The following is an 18779-nucleotide window of genomic DNA, read 5'->3' as shown; positions in this document are numbered from 1 at the left end:
ACTACGTACAACTCAACATCACGCCTACAACCAGCATCCCAGGTGCTTGATATCACCCCTGAAAGGCAAGCGTCGGGCACAGCAAAGAAGCTGACCCAGCTGTATCGAATTTGGAAAGGGGGCTCTCAATATAAGTTCGAAGTGATGGGAACTTCTACAGGTATATCATGCTGGGGCAATCTCGAAAGGAATGAATTGCGAAGTAGAAAACTTTCTGGAATCGATGTGATGGTATGACGTGGAGTAGATGCGGATTAATCAGGTAGCATGATTCAATGACGTACAATCGGTATTCTTGAGGTAGCTCCCCAATAAACACAAATGCAGTAATTTCATTCAACGCACTAAGATAGATATACATGCGCCAGAGCTGTGATCAAAGACAGACCGTGGTAAGATAGGAAAACATTGAGGGCGCGTCCGACCGTCGCTCATCCTGCACATCAATCTACAGATATCTCAGGTCATCGGAAGTAAGAAACCGCAGTCCACCCTACATCCCTGCCGTAGCGTTCAATTTGCAGAACCTTCGTCACAACTGCTCGGATGGGGGCAGAGAAAGCTGAGCGTGTAGCTAGAGAATCATCAGACAAGGGTTTTCGTCGCAGCAAGGATATCACATGCACCTCCATGATGCAACTATCTGCTGCGCTGAGATCGTAATTTTTAAAGGGGTGTCGGTTCCCCGCGCTCGCTGACTTCGATCTCTATTTCGGTTGAGATGAATGATTTGCCATCCGGTAGCATACGGGTGGAAAGTATGTGCATATATATAGGGTTCTGAGACACGGGTGATAGGAGGAGCGACAAGACAAAATCTGCAAGATACTGAGATGTCGTGGTTGCCATGGTGCATAGATTGCAGCAGAGATGGTTGATGAAGAGGCGAGATTTTGGTGTAACACATCGAGGAAGCCGATCCAAGAGGCTTGGTTTTAACTAGCAGCGAAAGCTTTTTCTTTGCAATCCCCTGGCCTGTCGATTCTCGGGGTGACTTTCAACCTTGATGTCACCTGTTTCATCCTGTCCCGTCTTGTCAATAGGGGAGCAGTGATGTATTTCGGACTCCATCTCGAAGACCCCTGCGACCAAATCACCCCAGTCCATGAACGACAGCGAAGACTCCTTCCCATGCATGCCTTCGTATGACTCGTGGAGCCTTGCATGTGAAATGCAGATCTCGGATCAACATTGAATGCGTGGTGATCACAAGAAATTGCATCCCTCTCGCTCGGAAGGTTTCTCCCGATTCGTTACTCTCCGGTCCAACATTGCATATCTCAAAACCGCCACCATATGAAGCCTGTTCATGCACGCTTGAACTTCCTGTAGAGAGATTTGAACGTGATATCTCCAGCTGTGACGTGGGATTGGTCCTCTATCGCTCTTGGTGCATGTGATGCCTGATGTTGGTGGCACCCGGGGCACGTATCTCGCAGATTGACAGACCGCCTCGCCCCTCATGATCGCCGTGACTCGACTTGCGCCTGAGGAATGGACACCAGAGCGCGCAGTTCGGCACAGGTTGACGCTGCTCCCTGCAAATGGCCGCCATTAGAACGTCGTAATCTCGACCATTGCACAGATGGGCGCAGCCCAATACCCATCAGTGCCCAGGCGGGTCCGAGACCCCAGCCATGACTGCCTTCTAGCCCCATCATATCTAACTACTTCAATCTTTTTTTGATGCCCTCACACCTTCTCTGAAAACCTCTTGACATGATGAACGATTTTTTCAAGGAAACAGAGAAACTAGAAAACCGTGCAAAGGTTCTTCGCGAGGCTATGATCGAGAACCCGACCAACGCGGAACGCTCTGAAGATCCAATTCTCATTGATTCAGAGACCTTGGACGAGGCTGAAGCGCAAAATCTCCTCTCTGGAAAAGACCTGCTGGCGATGAGAGCCCACCAATGTAAGTAAAGTGACAGCTGGGGAAATTGACCATGAAACTCACATCAGTGAGCAGGGCATGCTCCGGATGATTTGCAAGAGTGTTTCGGACCATGCAAAATCTTTGCCCTCTACTTCTCATATGCTCGAATCATGGCACTCTTGCAGGGTGCTGGTTTCTCGACTGGTCTACGTATTGCAGTGGTCGAGGACAGCGGACAGAAAGCCCTGGGCATTTCCACCGCTATGGGGTTTGCTGTAGTATTGTCGGAATGGATTGCTAGCGAGTGGTGGGCGACGGGAAAGGCCAAACCAGCAAGCAATTCCGACCAGCATGAGAAGAGTTGCCATCATTGAAGGCAAGCGGGTTTCGGTCATTTCTCGGCTTGCGCATGGAACATCACCAAGGCAAACAAGTCTCAAAAGCTGGTTCCGTGACATTCCACGTCTTAGTCGCAGCTTGCATACTAATCTGGCAGGCAGGCAGGCAGGCCATCCCCCCAACGAGGGCGTCGGGCTTGGTCAGGCGGGGAGATTACACTTCGATCTAGTACATGGCCTCACCGGCTAAGGTCTTGGACTGTCTGTCGTCTCCTCCACCAAATTCGTATCGGTGTTGTTGCTTTTTCATGATGGTGTGGCAAACAGCCCCTGCAAACTTCCAGGTGCATTCACAGGTTGAAGTGAGTCGTTGAGATTTCGTGGCCGTCGGCCGCCCAAAGCCATGCAACGTAGATTGTCTGGTCACCTAACACTGGCCGGCACAATCGGCTGACTGGCTGAAGACCCCGAGGAACATTGGCCACTGCCCTGCCGCGTCTGCGCAGTCGGGGAGACATCGTCATTCTCGTGTGGTAGGTCCAGCTCGGCACAGGGATGTTCCAGACGCTCCCAGACACCCAACAATTGCAACTGTGACTGCGTACTGGGAAAAGCGCATCCCTGCCAGGTACCTCTACTTTTGTGAGGTTGCACAGTACCTTGTGAAATAAGAAACGGGACCAGGGTTTCCGAGAATATGTCCTCGGAAACCAGGATCCAGTCTAGACTATCTTGGCGTGACTCCTTGCAACGTGCACTTCCATCAGCATGACTCCACTGTTGTCTGGAACCATGATCGGCAGGAGTTGATTGGTCTGGTCACAATTCACCTCGCATTCAAGAGGTCCACATGGAGTAGACCCACTCACACCTGCTTCAGTGACGCTACGTCCCCTGCTGTACCACTGTGCATACGGTCCTCTGCAGTTTTCGGATGCTATCAGATAAAATGCCTGCAAATTCGTAACAGAGCGCCACAGCGATGTACTGCAACACCGCTGCCTTGTAAAAATCGTTGCCTGGTTGCCTTGGGCGAGCCGCCGCACCCATAGCGTACATGCCAGGACCGTTCTGCAGCCTTCAATTCTCAATGTGCACTTTTTCACGGATTCCGCTGCAATGTGCACATATAACGTGGTTGGTCAACGCAGGATGATTGTTACAATAGTAATTACTCAATATCATTCAAGCTCAGTCTAGACTGCGGTCATCCACATTGGCAAGCCTCAGAATGGTGTTCAGTGTACGAAAAAGATGGAAAGCCCTGCGGCGTGTATGAAGAGCACCCCTGTCGACGAAAGAAGGGAAAATGTAATGAGAAGACTCTCTGCCTCCAGTCTTTCCTAACTACTAATGAATGTTAGATGAATGTAGTACAACGCAGGTTCAAAAGGTAGCTTGGGAAAACCAAATTCGTCGCCCTTCTAAGAGCGAGCGGTCCTGGGGTAAAGTGATGGAGCACAGCAAGCCTCTTCTATTGCAGGATAAAGTGGATGAGGCTCTCAAGAGAGGAACGGTGATGCCACAAGGAGACTAGTCAGTCGTGAAGTGTAGGTTTAGGCGGTGAATGTGGATGTCGTGGATGAGACGAAGCGCCACAGGACCGGAGGAAAAAGAAGTCTGCCCCTGCTTGCCTTCGTCGTGGGCGTCGTGCTGGGCTGTCTCGCTCTTGTCGATTCGGAGAGATGCCTGGCGTTGTATGCATAGAGCGATACCAACAAGACAAACATGCGAGATTGAAGTCCGAATGTGCAACTTTAATAGTCCCAACGTAGTCCGATGGCAAGCAGGCAGGGAACGTGTCCGCCCAATCGTGTGCTACCCACACGGCGCGAGCGTTTTGGCCATCGGCCCGGCAAGGCATCTTATGGAGCACCCACTTCCCTCGGCGCACGTCCGAGGCTCGCACTTTTCTTCCCACTCTTCATTGCTCTTCCCAATAAGAAACTGTCTTCTACCCGTGCCGAAGTCGACAATCGCCTGAACCATACTCCATTCTATTGTCTGTCCAGCCATGGATCCCACGCAGATTATCGCATCCGCCAACCAGAAGATCGAGGAACTCGAAGGGGAGCTCAGGACAACAAGAAATGAGATCGAGGTAGGAAAATTGGAGGTTCAATCACTCAAGGACGAGATCGAGACGATGAAAGCGGACACCGGACATTCAGATGGAAGCCTCGCGGCAGAGCTCAAGAGCAATCTCGCGTCGGTCAGCCAGGAAAAAGAAGGGCTAAAGCAGGGGCTCGAGGCTGCGCAGGCACACATCCAGATACTGACCGGCCACAATCATGAGCTGATCAATTCCGCGCTGGTGGCTGAAGCGGACATTCGCGGGCGCGAAGAGCACATAAGGATCCTCCTCAAATTCATCGAATTCCTCGAGAAAGTGCCAGCAGGGATTTCTGCGTCCCTGGCTGCGGCCCGGAAGGCCGAGGAATGGTACCAAAATCAGCTGGCCGCCGAGAAAGGTTCCAACCGGCACTTGAGCTCAGAAGTCGAGAAACTCAGCGACGCCGTGAAAGGCCTCGAGGAGACCGTCAATTCGACGCGTGCTACGAACGAGGCTAAGGAGAGGGATATAGTGACGAGGGAGAAGATTATGGCGAATCAACTGTTGGAGGCCGACAAACAAAAGACAGCTCTTAAGCTCAACCTCGCCCACGCCCGCGGAAAGCTGGATTCTGTCGAGACTACGTCGGCGACCCTGGTTGCAGCGCACCAGTCGCTGGAACGGCAGCTCAGAGACGCTCAAAGTGGGCTACAAAAGATTGCACGGGCAAGGAAAAGGGCAACGGCCGAGGCCAGGGGCCAGTCCGCTGCCGCTGCCGCTGCCGCTGCCGCTGCCGCCGCCGCCGCCACGTCGAAGCAAGCGAACGAGGAGATCTCGCGACTGCAACGGATGTTGACGAGAAAAGAGGGTCAGATGGGGAAGCAAAAGGACATTATGGAGCGTCTGAAAGAAAGCATCAGAACCAACGAGGCGGAGTATAAAGAGACCCGGTCTATGGAGGGGTTCGAAAGCCTCAGTGCCTCCCTCAGCTTCTTCAAGGATAAAGACAACGAAAGCACCAAGATAATGACATCCATGCAGCGCCGGATCGATACCCTGCAGGACACAGAACGGGCCGGAAACTGGAAGCAAACCATCCGCTACCAGGAGGTCGAGATAATGCGGTCTCGCCTCCGCCAGGACGAGCTAAAGGCCAAGATCGAGCGGCTGCGGGCCCCGGCGAAAGCGCTCGATGAGTTTAGGCGGCAGCAAATGGAGGCGGTCAAGGTGCTCGAGCAGGAGAACAACCGGCTCCGGGGCCACAGCCTAGGCGAGATGCACGCCGTGATTGAGGCGATCGGGCGCAATAAGCAACTGCTCAGCATGCACATCCTGGATACCGTGTTCGACCTGCTCAGTAACATCCAAAGCGTACCGGCTGCTAATCAGACTGTTGACGAGATCTACAGCTTCCTGGCCTGCGTCGATAGCCACTGCCATGACTTTCTGAAACTTGCTATCGCCGACTGGCGCGAGGTCAAGGTTGTGATCAAGGATATTCGTAAGTTGTTGCCCAGGAGGGCCAACAAGGACAACCCGTCGGATGTGACCCGCATCGTTAAGGAGGTGGCGAGATTGAAAGTAGACGTCAGTCTGCTGGGAAACGGCCTCAAGAAGGAGTTTAAAAGGAGTGTGGTGAGAGAAGATGCCCGAAGGATGCTGGGCTTCTTGAAATTCGACGAATTTCTCATCAGTGGCTCCTTGAAAGTCAGAAAACCTGGCTTGCAGCTGGTCCAACGCCCCTTGCCGAGGAATCCGGGGTCCGCTCTGTCGACTGTAGCCCAGGTCATCATAGCTAGTCTATGCCTCTGGATCAGTGATATATTCTGCCTCTGGATGGGTGGCTGGTCGGCTATTATCTTTAGAGCATGTATATCTGTGGGTGTTTGTCGTTTGGTATTGATTTTGTCTTGGTGCGTGAGGCGATCCTGTAGACGAGGTGGACGCACCTAGGCTTGGGCGAGCAGGCTTCATTTACATGCCTTGGTGGCAAGTAGTCTGTTTGTAATTGGTGAAGTGTTGAAGCTGGGCTTGGGGAGTACTTTCTTCTTGGTCTTTGGCTTCCCCAACTACAAATCCTTATCTGCATCTGCTTTCCTACTCGCTGAAGACCAGGGGTTTGGTTTCGTGCACAGCCGTTGTCCTAATACTAGATCTTGGGCAGAGTAAAACCCCCTTTCAAGATGGAATCCTGCGGTTCCTCTGCCGGCGATTCCAATGTCATGGAGGACATTCGATCAACATTTTGATGGACCAAAGAACTGCGTTTGCGTGATACGGCTTAGCTTATCTGGCGTGATGAGGGGTTCTATGAGGAACCCCTCATCCGAATGCACTCGGATAAAAGGAATGCCGCGCCGCAGACATTCACAGTCAGAGGACCGTGACGATTCTAGAAAGACAATAATCAAACCTGCTCCACTTCTCTGAACATGCACCATACCATACGACAGTGATCACCGACGACCTTCCACAACCTTGCAACTATGTGTCTTGTTGTGTTCAAGCATTTTCGGTTTCACGTATTCCCATGCTGATCATTACACCCACGGACACCTCCCAGAGAGCGGATCTGAGCGAGACCCTCAGCAACATCCAAAAGTTGGCAGACCAGGTCTTATGCTATTGCGAAGATATGGATAGCGTGCCTGGCAGGTCAGACTTGATGCGATTACCTATACCTCTCCTACCTGATTGCGCACGAGAACTCGACAATCTACTCCACGACAACGAAATTATGGTTCGTACACAGCTGGACAACAGATCGACCAACGCTTACCAGAAATCAAAAGCAAACCGTTGTACACAGATGGGCTGATGACAGAAAGTTGGTAATCGATTTCGAAAAGAGATATTCTGGGCCACAAATAATATGGATTCAGAGCGGTGGCGTTTCAGCCAAAAAAGACCGGATTTCCTTCTTCGTGGTTCTACGGCGGCCGACTACACATGCCGAAGCCGCGACGTACGTACCACGGGAAGAACCAGTATCCGAAGGTGTAATCGAGAGACCTGTCGCCGAGAACCAATTCGTCAAGTCAACTTTCAAGTGTCAAGTTGGGGACATCGTCGTTCTCGAAGGAGGGGAAAGACTGAGGACTCGCAAGGAAGGCGATATTGATCCCCGCGATCTTTGTATGCTCACAACATTGCACAGCACCAGGCGGAAGGAGGACCTGGAAAGGGAGGGGAAAGAGCAGGAATGATATTCTCGGTTTTAGTGATACGCCACGTCTTCTTGCACAATCTCTTCGAGGTCAGTGATCTCGCGATCAACCCGAGGCTTGTAGCGTAGCGTGGTCTTGCCATGCACATGTGCACTGTCGGTACCTGGACGGGACGTCGGGAGTTTCGTGCGATTCTGGTGGTGTGAGGCGGTGGCAGCACCGGATGTGTCATGAGCTGCGGTTGCTCGCAGGGGACCTGTTCGATTTTCAGTACGATGCAGCTCAGGGCCCTGGACGTCTTCAGACCTCACCAGCTTCTGGGACATTCTGCGCCCGAGCCGCATCCCGTGGCATCATCCGATTAGCATTGCGATGTTGCAAGTCGCTTTCGGCCGACTGCGTCCCGCCATGGGTCTTGGATTTGAGCAGATCGTTGATCGAGACTCGTTTCCAAGGAGTCCCTGCCGAACGCATGGTGGACTTTTTACCCTGGCACAAGCTCTCAGCAAGACGGATTCCCTCCTTGCGACGGCGCTCGAAGAACCGCTCAGCCAGTTCGTAATATATCTGCGTGCTTTCATTGCGGGAGACGCCCTGCGCCGCGAGCGATCTGACGACAGCGTCGAACTCTGGAGCGGTCTTTGATACCTTCTTCTCCAATCTAGGGGTCGTCAGTATGGCGGGCGCAGAGGAAGTCTGGAAACCTACGTCGTGCGAGGAATATCATGGGGCAGGAGCAATGCTCCGAAACCGTCCAGCTTACCAGCGATTGCGTCGAGCCGTTCCCCTGCATACGCAGTTTCTTTACATACCGATCTCACTGTTTCCGCTTCCAGGCCAAGGCGGTTGCTGATGTATGTCATAAGAGGCTCCCTGTTATGACTTGTGAAATATTCAAGGAACGTTTTTCGAAGGTGGTGCAACTCGACGAAATAGACCTGCCTCATCGCCCTTTCCAGGGGCGTCCGCGGGTTGGGCAGCCCGCGTAACTTGTCATACAGCCGCGTTGCCACGTCTTCTTGCGGTTCCAGAGGGCTGTCCATCTCGTGTTGCATCCACATTTCGACATTGCCTTCGAAGATGTCATGTCGCCAGCCATTGGCATGAAGGGCATCCTGGATGACTTCTTGTAACTGAGGGGGCAGGTTGGTCCATTTGGCAAGAGGTTCGCGGAGAATGGCAGAGAAAGCCGCGAGGAACTAGTGACGTTAGATGATGGGATGAAGGCAGAAGTAGCCAGCGATAGCAGATACGCACCCCGGGTTCGATCAGGCGTTGTGTGCTGATGATGCCCGTCTCACGGCCTTGACAAGCGATCAGCAACGTGTTCGCGAATTCCTTGACGACGTGGACGTCCATTTTGCAGATTTGCTGGGAAAGAGAGCACCCGGTTCGCAACGTTCTGTCTGCGTTGCACCTTGTGTCGGGGTTCATCTTTCCTTGACTCAACTTGGAATTGGCTGCAGCGTGGCCTGTGGTGTGACCCCAGTCGATCAGCAGGCTAGGACACCCAGTGAACCCCTCAACTCGCACACCGTGCGAAGGGATAGGGGCTCAAGCACCCAGAGGGCCAGGGTGGGCCGTCCGGCCGTCAGGGTTCCTGCAAACTTATCCTCGAAGGTACCTGGTCATGCGGGGGCGCTAACATCGCGCACGGGGTCTGCGACCGGGGTTTCCGCGGAATTGGTTTTCGAAAACCGGGATCTTTTGGCAGACCCAGCGAAGAGAAAAGAAATCGAGGTTCGACTGACATACCAGGTCTGAAATCCATTGTGAGTGCACTGCATGGAGAATAAGTAGATCGAAGCGCCCGCTGCCTCATATCTCTGGGAGGGGCTTTTCGAATGACCACAACGCTTAGAGCACCCGCCCCTATCTTGCATGAGCTCGGGATGCAGCTGCCAAACCAGCCATCATGGCATTTGAATCTTCCATTGACGCCTCCTTGCCCTCCCCTCCTGAGAGCCTCCCCGACACTGAGCCGTGGGGCACTACATCCCCTGCCTTCCTCGCATTGCAACTTTTCAATGACACCTCCTTGCCCTCCCCTCCCAAGAGCCTCTCCGACACCGAGACGTGGGGCCCCACGTCCCCTGCCCTCCTCGATGTCCTCGACGACCCCTCCGAAGGCAGAAGGCAGTCAGATATCCCGGGGGAACCTCTGCGGGACGACTTGCTAGATGACTGCGCAGAATCTGATGATTTCGCAACCTTCGGGGCAGATCACGGTACTGTCGCATCGTAAGTTTTACTTTCACACGTTATGATCAACTACAGCTCAGGAACGAGCAGGTCACGTATGGGCGGGCAGGAGTCAGTTTTTCCGGGGCCAACGCACTTGAAGGTCGAAGGTCATGATGAGGAATCATTTTGGGCATTCGCTGTGAAAGACTTTTTCAAGCACAACAATGTCAATCCACAGGAACGCGATGTCCATACTGCGGTGTTCCGAGAGTTCTTTTCGATGAGAGACGACCTTCATCACCTCCACCTCCTTTTTGAGACGAAGTTGTTCTGTCAAATCTATAATGTGAGCAGCTGGTACCGTTCCCCTCCGAATTCGATCACTAAGCCTTTCTAGGAGTCAGGATTGGATGTTCGGACAAGGTTCAATCAGTACTTGACGAGATTAGGAGGGGCAATGGATGAGGGAGAAATGCCACGGTTTCCATCAGAGCCCGGCTGGTTGATGCGAAAAGAAGCGCACCCGCATTCTGGCGAAATGGAGGAACTCGGCCTCTGTGGCTACCTTCTTCATCTTGCCGGCGGCCATCCTACAGGGCTAGAGATCTCAGGGTACAATGATGACGATGTTGAAATGTTCGCTAATTTCTGTCAATTAGTGGACAAGGACTTTGGTCTACAACAGGAAATAGGTGCAGGTAGCTAGCCCGGATTGCCAGTCGATTCGTTATCCCTGTGAGAACCAAAATCTATTCAATCTGCCATGAAAAACGGTAGCCGGATTGTCTTGTGCATGGTAAAATGGTCCGCGACCAGAGGCGTCACTGATCCGCAAAAGGTTTTGCATCGCCTCCCGCCATTTGGCCCGAGAAACACGATGATGATGTTGGCGGGCTCATCATGGCCAGTCAGGTCGGGGGGCTCAGCACCATTCACCGATCCTTAGTCACATTCGGCAACACAAGAAATTTTCCCAGCGGTAGAGGCGCTGTAGGTGAAAAGATGGTGTCATATCACTATACCACAAAAACAGGGCATGAAACGTCGCGCTCTGTATAATCGTCTCACATTCAGCGCGTCAAGGTATGTTGCATGGGAGGGGGAAAATAGATCATTCTCCGCCGATTAGTAAGTAGACTGGTTGTAATGCAATGCGCACCTATGGTGGTAGGGGTAAGAATGCGCATTCCTGTCAGGTCCACGACCCATATTTCCCACGCTCTATGCTTCACCTAATTGGCTTAACTTCCTTGCCCACAATGCGCTGTGGGGCCTAACAAAAATAGAGATACCTGACAGGGGTGCGGCTTTCCAGTACGACCATGCGTCGGTCTACGTGAGCAAAACGCCTTTCAGGGGCCCGCCAATTTACTGAGACGGGACCTGTGCCTTGACCCACCAGTGTGCTGCCCTTGCTCCCATATGTAGTCAGGCAGCTAGGCTTCGCCGGTCCGCCAGTCCGCCCAGCTTTTTCGGCTGGGGCACAATGCGGTGCGACTTTGGTTTGCCACTAAGGTCTCCATGGTCTTGATCGTGCACTTTGTCTCCTTTGTCTTAACCGTCTGATCGACCGCCGCGGCCTCCGCCAGAGACCTTCTAATCCCCCAATCATGGCACCTCAATACGCGCCAAGCTAGCAAGTCTCTGCTTAATCCTACTCCATGCAGCCAGAGGGCATTATGCAGTGTGATTGCAACCACGCAAGCTGGGGTGTGCACTTCGCTCTTGCCCAATCCGTGGTCTTCACTGTCTCCGCTGTCTGCACTGTCTCCGTTGTCTGCACTGTCTCCTTTAGTCTGCTTTGTCTCCGACTGTTATCTCTCTTACTCCGCCGTCTGGCAGCATTTGGTTAGACATGGGCTGGACTCTCCAAGACACCGAGCGCCTTGACACGCTTCCTGGTTGGGCTGAGCTCGCGGGCGCTGAGAGGAGCACATGCTTGACCAAGTACTGCGCAGGACCAATTACATGGAGAGCTCATTTGGTTTCATACATGGTCCGGAAGAAGGGTGGGCGCCGTCCAAATCTCGAAAACACAGCCAGGAAGCTGGCACCACTCGTTTGTCGCTAGCAGGGGGCATTGGGCGGGTCCATGGGTGCCACTTACATGCCAGAGATTGTAAAGTGGCAAGGGCGCCCAGCCAAGAAAGAAGGTTCTGGACTTTGGATAGGCGCCTGCTCCCTGTTTTGAGCCATTTTGAGCAAGGGTGGCAACCCGCCATATTGACTAAACGGCGCGGTAACGGCGGCGGCGAATCCGGCGGTGCGACTTATACTCTTCAGTCAGCTCAAACTTGTCTCCTTCTCACAGGTAGAGCCGAGCAACAGGGGTTTCCCAGAGACGCGCATGTTGAGGCAGATCATATAACCGATGGAGTGGAGTTGAAGGCGGAATTCCTATTTGAGCCGTCCGAATCGAGAAACCTGCTCTCGACGGTACTTGCATCAAAGTCGCTCTGCAATCGAGTTAATGAAATCAGCGCTGGGGTGCTCAGGGCCCTAGGGTATCAAATTTCACCCCAGCGTGCCCAGGGTGGTCTGCCATATTGCAACCACACACTAAGACAGGAACTGGGGACCTGATAGCTGCGCGGTGAACCTGTGTAGAACGGCACGCGCGAGATTGTCTAATCAAATTACTCATGCTTGCCTCGATAGATAGAACTAGGGGTACGCAAACTGGAATCTGTTGGAACGGGCGAGGATCCATGTGCTAGATACAAATTTGCCTTGTTGCCTGGTCTCGCCTTGACCCATGGTGCATTTGAATCTCATCTCTGAGCCGCATTGTTGCATAATGCATACGGTTAGCCCTCTACCTTACCGGGAGCCAATTTAACAAACGCCAAAATCGCACACTTAGAGAGTCTCTGGTTCGCGAACTGAGATCAGCAAGCAAGCTGATCTACTCACAGCTATAATACGACTGGTGCTTCCGACTGTCGCTGCTCAGCAGCATTGTCAATCCACGCCCGAAGATATCCGTCCCACAAATTCCTATTGACCTCAATTTCAACCGACAGATGAGAATAACACCCGTCATAACTATGGACGACCACACTCCTAACCCGGAAACAATCCGGAAAACCTTGGAATGGATGAAGGAGTATTTCCTGGGAGGCGACGTCAACTGTGCAACGGATCAAATATCATATGGTGAAATGATGGTGTGGTGTCGAGATGAAGACCGCATGAGAATAGAGCTGCAGAAACTTCTCAGACATCACTACAGCTTTGGCTTTATGAGTTTCTTCCATATTAACCTCGCCCGACTTTCTTCTGCAGCTGGTAATCTGATACCAATCCTTTCATCTTTGATGTCTGCCCGCATCAATTCCTTAGTACAATCTTATTTTTGGATGTCGAACGCAAAGATATGGTTGTACGAATTCGTCTCGCAAATGGCTGTTATCCAGGCTCTTCTTTGCACCTTCGTGCCAAACCACCAGAACTACTGGATCTATTGTATAAACGAGCTTCATAGGTCTGTCACCGCAGTCAGTTATAGACTTCGTATTGTTGTTTCTTTCTGACCAATCTGGTAGGACTATCCCAGTCGATCTCTTGATCACAGCCCAAACTCGATTCTCCAATATGGTATCTCGTGGTGACCCGAATGCCATCATTGATTTTATCCAGTCACCAGAAATGCGCCACACTGCTGACAGTGTTACCCAAGGCCTCCAAGACATTGTGCAGGGCATGGAGGGGGATTCAAGACTTTCGGAAGGGGATGTCGAAGTGGTCTTCATCAAGCCTTTCAAAAAATGCTGTGCTCTCGTTTATCCGGATGGCAAACAGAGATCAACGATAGCGGACCAGTCACCACACCAGGAAGATCAAGAACACAAGGCAACAGTAGATTTCCAAATGAAGTCGGCCGCGCCAGATTTGCACTTTTCTGCAAGGGAAGGTTGGGACTGCGGTTGAGGATGAGAGGCTTCAGTACTCACAGCCAACCACACTTGGTGAAGTGACAACCTTGGAACGTTGCCACTCCACTGTCCACCGGACCATCCGCCCACCACCCTGATGGGCCATTCCTACCCTGGCGCCTACATGGTGCCAAATATTACTCGTTTGACTCCCCAAGGGCTTGTGTGAATGTGTTCTCCACGAGGACTAGGTTGACCACTGCCCGCAACCCCCCAATCCCATCAGGCAAAAAGGGTAGGATGATTGATACACGTTGTATTTTGAACTCCAATTTACTTATTGATAAAATCCAACCAGTCTGACTTCACAACAACTTGATTTCCTCACATTCTTTCAGTTCTCGCACAGTCATCCGAGCCGCAATCTCCGCAATAAAGTATGGCGTGCCCTCCCACATTACCACGTCCCGGATACGCAAAAGCTTATGCTGACCCGGAATATCGGAGGAAGGGCACAGAGGAAACCTCGATGGAGGTTCTTTACCCGTGAAAAAATGAATCCAGTTGAATTTATCGCAGAAGGCTGCGGCCATAACGCCATCGAGATCTTTCACCTCCGACCACGTCCAGGCCAACGGAGGGGAACGCACGGTGACATAACCACCCGGCATGGAGTTTTCATCCAAGGTCCATCCTCCAACTGGCTGGAGCCCAGAGGAAAGTGTTGGGGAGCTTGAGGGTTGGTGTGCCATCTTTGCTTGGGCTTTGGCAATAATCGCTTAAGTTTGTGGTTAAAATTAATGATGTTGCGAAGAAGGAAGTTGAGGAAGATAAGCTATAAACCTTCCACCTGCTCCTGTCTTATATCTCCTGTCGTTGTGGTAGGCAAACAGTGCCTCTATGCCAACTTTGCCACATCCGTACCAACTTTCTCCTCCCCTTTGCCAACTTTGCCACCTCTGTGCCAACTTTCTCCTCCCCTTTGCCAACTTTCTCCTCCTCGTTGCCAACTTTCTCCTGGTCTTTGCCAACTTTCTTATCTTAGTGTCAATTTGGCCGGTCCCTGGAATGGCCATCAGGCATACAATACCGCCTCGGTGCCAACTTGGCCTGCAATATGTTACCACTTTGGTGCCAGCTTTGCTACTTCAATGCCAATTTAGCCACCTTCGTGCTGACTACTGGCCGCAGGAAGGGGCCGTCACACTTGGCGCCAAGCCGACCCCATTGTCAATGGACATGCTATCGTGCTTCTCCCTTGCCCCGCTGTCGCCTTGAGGACTAGAAGAGTGAAGCATAGCAGCGTTCATTGTGTTTGATCTCGTGGTAAATGGGAAGCGGGCAGTCTTTGGGGTCTCAGCCTGATTGGATGTATTCGGGAGCTGGTGACACGGAGAATTTGGGTTGAAATTGGGTCGTGGGCCAAACGCGGCCATCCCCCTAATAACATTGCGAATGACGCAGTTTGCCCCGGTCTCGGCTGAGCAAGCTGAGTAAGCCGAGACAGCTGAGTAAGCCAAATTCTACGTCAACTTTACATATAATCAAGTTGTACGCAGCTGGCAATCTATCTATGTAAACATGTCGCATCCCCTTCTTACTAAGGCATCACTTATCCTGTCAAAGGTTTAGATTCTACAGCAAGCTGTACGTGACGGTCCCCCACTAGCGTTCTGCCTCGCCTCGCCTCGCTAACAACCGCGCTTGTAGGAAAATCGAGAGTGTCAGAGCTGACTTCCTCGACGTGATTGACATTGCCCTGGGACCCCGTCGCACCTTGACGGTAGAGGGATGAGCGGCAGCCTTACGGCTGAGCGAGCTTAGCCGCCCTCAGAAGGTTGCTTCGTTGTGCCACGTCCAGGCTCTGCGTTGTTGCCGAGTGGTTATGTCCCAGGTGACTCCTGTGAATTCAGTCCTGGGTGCACGTTCGGAGGCTGTGACGATCTGTGCCAGTCGGCACGCGAAGTGTTCGAAGTGTGACCGCTCTAAAAATCCGTTCTTTCTCCTCGCGTATTTGCGCGACGAAATGCTCGTTAGCCCTGGGGGCCGTGTCACGGGGCATAGGCAAGGGGCCGGGGGGCTGGGGGCCTGGGATGACGAACTTCACCCAACTAGCTTCCGTGGAAGTGAGGAGGTGTGTCTTCATTTGGATTGTCTAGACAATCGACGTGGCCTCGTAGCAGGCAGCCAGCCAACCGTGCGAGCTTACCGTCTCGGCTCCAACCGTGCATGTTCCCCCTTCTCACGTCCCTGATTCGACGCAAGCCACCATGCTACCATACCTCTTCGTACCCTCGTCCTTATCCGTTGTGCCGTGATTTCCCTAACTATTATAAATACTGGGTTTCTCGCCCCTGCTGCTCTCAGCCGTTCGTCCGTCCTTTCACATCAGTCACTCATCCCTTCCTCCAGCTCAAGCTGCCCCCGCCCTACCCGTCTGCGAAATGGATGATCTCTTGTCTACCCTCCTCCATCTAAAGTCGGTTCCGACATCCATAACGAAGACCCGCACGAGTGACAAGTCATGCGTAAGTAAGACAGTGGACCTAGGCAGGCATGAATGCTGAGACGAGATCAGTTCTCGGCAGCAGTACAGAACGTGTGGGCGAGAGATCCTGGGATTGCTGGCGAGCTTCTGGAAGAGCTCACGAAGCAGGGCAGGAGCAGATGGGCAACACTAGGCAAGGCCGCCGAACCCTGGGCATCTAGCGATGACCAGACGCCGGCCATTCCCTACGAGGCCACAGCCACAACCGATTACATCAACGTCGGGACTCAAACTGCAGCCGATGTTAACAATGCCGTGGAATCGAGAGCACGACGGAGGAGGCATGACGATCTCCTGTATCGCCCTTCGCATTCAGCATATAAACACACGGTGTCGAGACAAACACAGCGGAACGATGCAGACAATGAGCCGCCTACATCGCAACGTGAGCTTCCGTCCCTAAAGCCGCCTGATGTTGAGGACGTTTCCAACAGCTGTGGCATACGGTATGAGGCAGAGACATCACCATGCCCGTCAATCGTGGACTTTGTAGCCTGTGATGAGCGTACCGCCGCGCGGAAGTCCTCGCTTCCGTCGCTGGGCCTGGCACAACATTGGCCCCATCTTGTGGACAGGGACCTTAGGGACGGTGCCCAAGAACGAGGCGCAACGGAAACGTCCATGGCTACACCGGAATCCCCTGTCATGCTTGATACGTCATCGGAGTCCAAAAAGGACCTGATCATGGCACCGCGAGACAAGGCCACTGCAGCGCAATCGCCGGCTTTGGCCACTTGTCTGTTCCTAGTATCCGAAGACACGGTGAGGTGTATGATCTTTAACGCAGCTCGGGACATACATGACATGGAGATGTACGAAGGTCGACTAGGAGGCGAGCTCCACCGGGGCATCCTCAATTCCTTGAAGTGCGACCACAGCGATGAGGTGATTTCACGGCCGGCAGGGTCCATCTGGGCAGCCAGCCGCCCCATAGGCTGGTCTTTAACCATGTGGATGAATATACTAGATCAAGGACGAGCGTCGCACAAAAAGAGCGGAATCCTACGCAAGATCGAGTGGATGGGAGCCTCGGAATGGTTCGACTATCAGACCGAGCAGGCATTGAAGGCCCCTCCGCGAACGAAGCGAGGTATCCCAGTAAAGCGAGTTTCTACTGCGGTCTTGGATCGCATGCTTAACGAAGCACTTCACGATGACTCGGACACGCCCTCTGAACAGCACATAGATAGAAAGGCTCAGCAGCGCAAAACCTTCATCGACATATGCAACAGAGGGAAGAGGTTGCGCCAGATCGTTAAAGTCCTGGGCACAGGTGTTCTCTTCTACCGCCGTATTTGGTAAGTCATGAGTCGAAGTTGGCCGCAAGATAGCTAACTCTTTCTAAGGGACCTGATGAAAATAAGTCAGAATCAGGTAGAAGCTGTGGTCTCCCACATTTCTACGGACCCCTCGAAAGCTACCATCTTCGTCCTTCTCGGAGAGCAGGTCGAGCTTCTGGTTGGGAGTGGGCGGCCGAACACTGCTACATTTCTCGACGGGGTTGATGCGAATCAGCTCGTCAGCGCAGGCGACGCATCTTCCCTGCGCTTAGACTATGACGTACAGCAGAACCCTTTTCTTAAAGCTGTCTCGGAGTGCTAATAAAATTCTTAGTCCTCGACGTGTGGCGCTAATTTGAAACAACACATCGATCATTTAAAGTTGGGCCTGCATCAAGCCCTCGGCAAGCGAGAGCTCGGCCACGACGATACTATCACCTTGTCCGGAAAATCGATTCCAGGCGACTCTTTTAGCAGGCTGGATACAGGTCAGTGGTTTGACATCTGGCTACTGGAGGCTGCTCTTGAAATCCAGGACCGGCCCGCCTGGGTCAGACTGGGACCGTGCGTGTCTACGCACGAGGTGGTCCACGGCAAAGTCCAGCATGTTGAGGCGCCTTTCCGAAAATTGAAGAGCGAAGTTGAGTCCCTCAGGGGTAACGATAATAGCCAGCGGCCTCAGCATGGATTTATCTTTCTCTGCCCTTTAAGCGTCAATACCAACCACTTTACACTCCTTGAAATTAACGAGAGAGAGGGCATGATATATCATTACGACTCGTTGGCGAAGCGCTCGGGTAGGGCTGGACTCTCCAGAGATAACTTCATTCGAAAAGCGGTTCAGGCAAGTTAAGGTTCTTTCCCCATAGGACACGTGCTAAGCCCTGCCTCTAGGAGGGTTTGAAGAGCCTCGGCTTTAATTATGCAGAAGCGGTGAGCAGCCTGCTCACTATTAAGCACGGCGTACTACTAACCAGACTAGCCTACCCCGCAGCAGCAGGATTCCTCGAGCTGCGGCCCGATGGTTGTGCGTAATGCCTCGCAGCGGATGAACGGCCAGCCAGTTGGCGATTGGGACGATCGAGTAGATCCCACGAAACTGCGCGCGAGAATCGTTCGGGATCTCCACGCCTGCGTTTCCTACTGTGGCGTCGATCCAGACCTTCGACGATCGAAGAGATTGCGATGCGGTTAGGAGCCCAGCGGTTTCCGAGTCTTTGCTGTTGGAATTCTTATTCGCGCCCGCGGTTTTGGTAGCTCGAGCCTGGAGCCTTGCTTGGCCCATAGTCGAACCGACGGGGCGTAACAGCGACACAGGGGGAAGCTGTTGCGATCAAGTATTCGCAACGGAAGGCAAAAGCACACGGAACCGGTCCGTTTGTTGCTTAGGACAAAACACCTCACATAAAATAGCATATTAGGATGGAGTTTTAATGCGCCAACCAACAATTGTAAAGT

The 18779-nt window shown here is 52.7% G+C and overlaps 6 protein-coding genes across 6 annotated transcripts; 4 read left to right on the top strand and 2 right to left on the bottom strand.

Moving 5' to 3' along the window:
* Window positions 1-1722: 1722 nt before the first annotated feature.
* Window positions 1723-2250, top strand: J7T55_012009 (uncharacterized protein; the record flags this gene model as incomplete). The annotated part of the gene is made up of 2 exons (XM_053136853.1): window positions 1723-1915; window positions 1970-2250. 2 exons carry the CDS (start codon window positions 1723-1725, stop codon window positions 2248-2250), a joined length of 474 nt encoding a protein of 157 aa, XP_052999814.1.
* A 1978-nt stretch (window positions 2251-4228) lies between these two features.
* Window positions 4229-7473, top strand: J7T55_012008 (uncharacterized protein; the record flags this gene model as incomplete). The annotated part of the gene is made up of 3 exons (XM_053136852.1): window positions 4229-6043; window positions 6831-7007; window positions 7150-7473. 3 exons carry the CDS (start codon window positions 4229-4231, stop codon window positions 7471-7473), a joined length of 2316 nt encoding a protein of 771 aa, XP_052999813.1.
* Window positions 7474-7484: 11 nt separating this feature from the next.
* J7T55_012007 (uncharacterized protein) lies at window positions 7485-8793 on the bottom strand (the record flags this gene model as incomplete). The annotated part of the gene is made up of 4 exons (XM_053136851.1): window positions 7485-7690; window positions 7746-8138; window positions 8198-8633; window positions 8692-8793. The coding sequence occupies 4 exons, from the start codon at window positions 8791-8793 to the stop codon at window positions 7485-7487; spliced, it is 1137 nt and encodes a 378-aa protein (XP_052999812.1).
* A 556-nt stretch (window positions 8794-9349) lies between these two features.
* J7T55_012006 (uncharacterized protein) lies at window positions 9350-10220 on the top strand (the record flags this gene model as incomplete). Its single annotated transcript, XM_053136850.1, has 3 exons — window positions 9350-9675; window positions 9727-9964; window positions 10134-10220. The coding sequence occupies 3 exons, from the start codon at window positions 9350-9352 to the stop codon at window positions 10218-10220; spliced, it is 651 nt and encodes a 216-aa protein (XP_052999811.1).
* A 5717-nt stretch (window positions 10221-15937) lies between these two features.
* J7T55_012005 (uncharacterized protein) lies at window positions 15938-17643 on the top strand (the record flags this gene model as incomplete). The annotated part of the gene is made up of 3 exons (XM_053136849.1): window positions 15938-16021; window positions 16072-17339; window positions 17388-17643. The coding sequence occupies 3 exons, from the start codon at window positions 15938-15940 to the stop codon at window positions 17641-17643; spliced, it is 1608 nt and encodes a 535-aa protein (XP_052999810.1).
* Window positions 17644-17829: 186 nt separating this feature from the next.
* On the bottom strand, window positions 17830-18606 carry J7T55_012004 (uncharacterized protein; the record flags this gene model as incomplete). The annotated part of the gene is made up of 2 exons (XM_053136848.1): window positions 17830-18025; window positions 18296-18606. The coding sequence occupies 2 exons, from the start codon at window positions 18604-18606 to the stop codon at window positions 17830-17832; spliced, it is 507 nt and encodes a 168-aa protein (XP_052999809.1).
* Between the last annotated feature and the right edge of the window lie 173 nt (window positions 18607-18779).

This window comes from Diaporthe amygdali, assembly GCF_026229845.1.
Source record: "Diaporthe amygdali strain CAA958 chromosome Unknown NODE_2_length_3802984_cov_64_841326, whole genome shotgun sequence".
NCBI lineage: Eukaryota > Fungi > Ascomycota > Sordariomycetes > Diaporthales > Diaporthaceae > Diaporthe > Diaporthe amygdali.
This window is presented reverse-complemented; position numbering and strand designations above follow the sequence as displayed.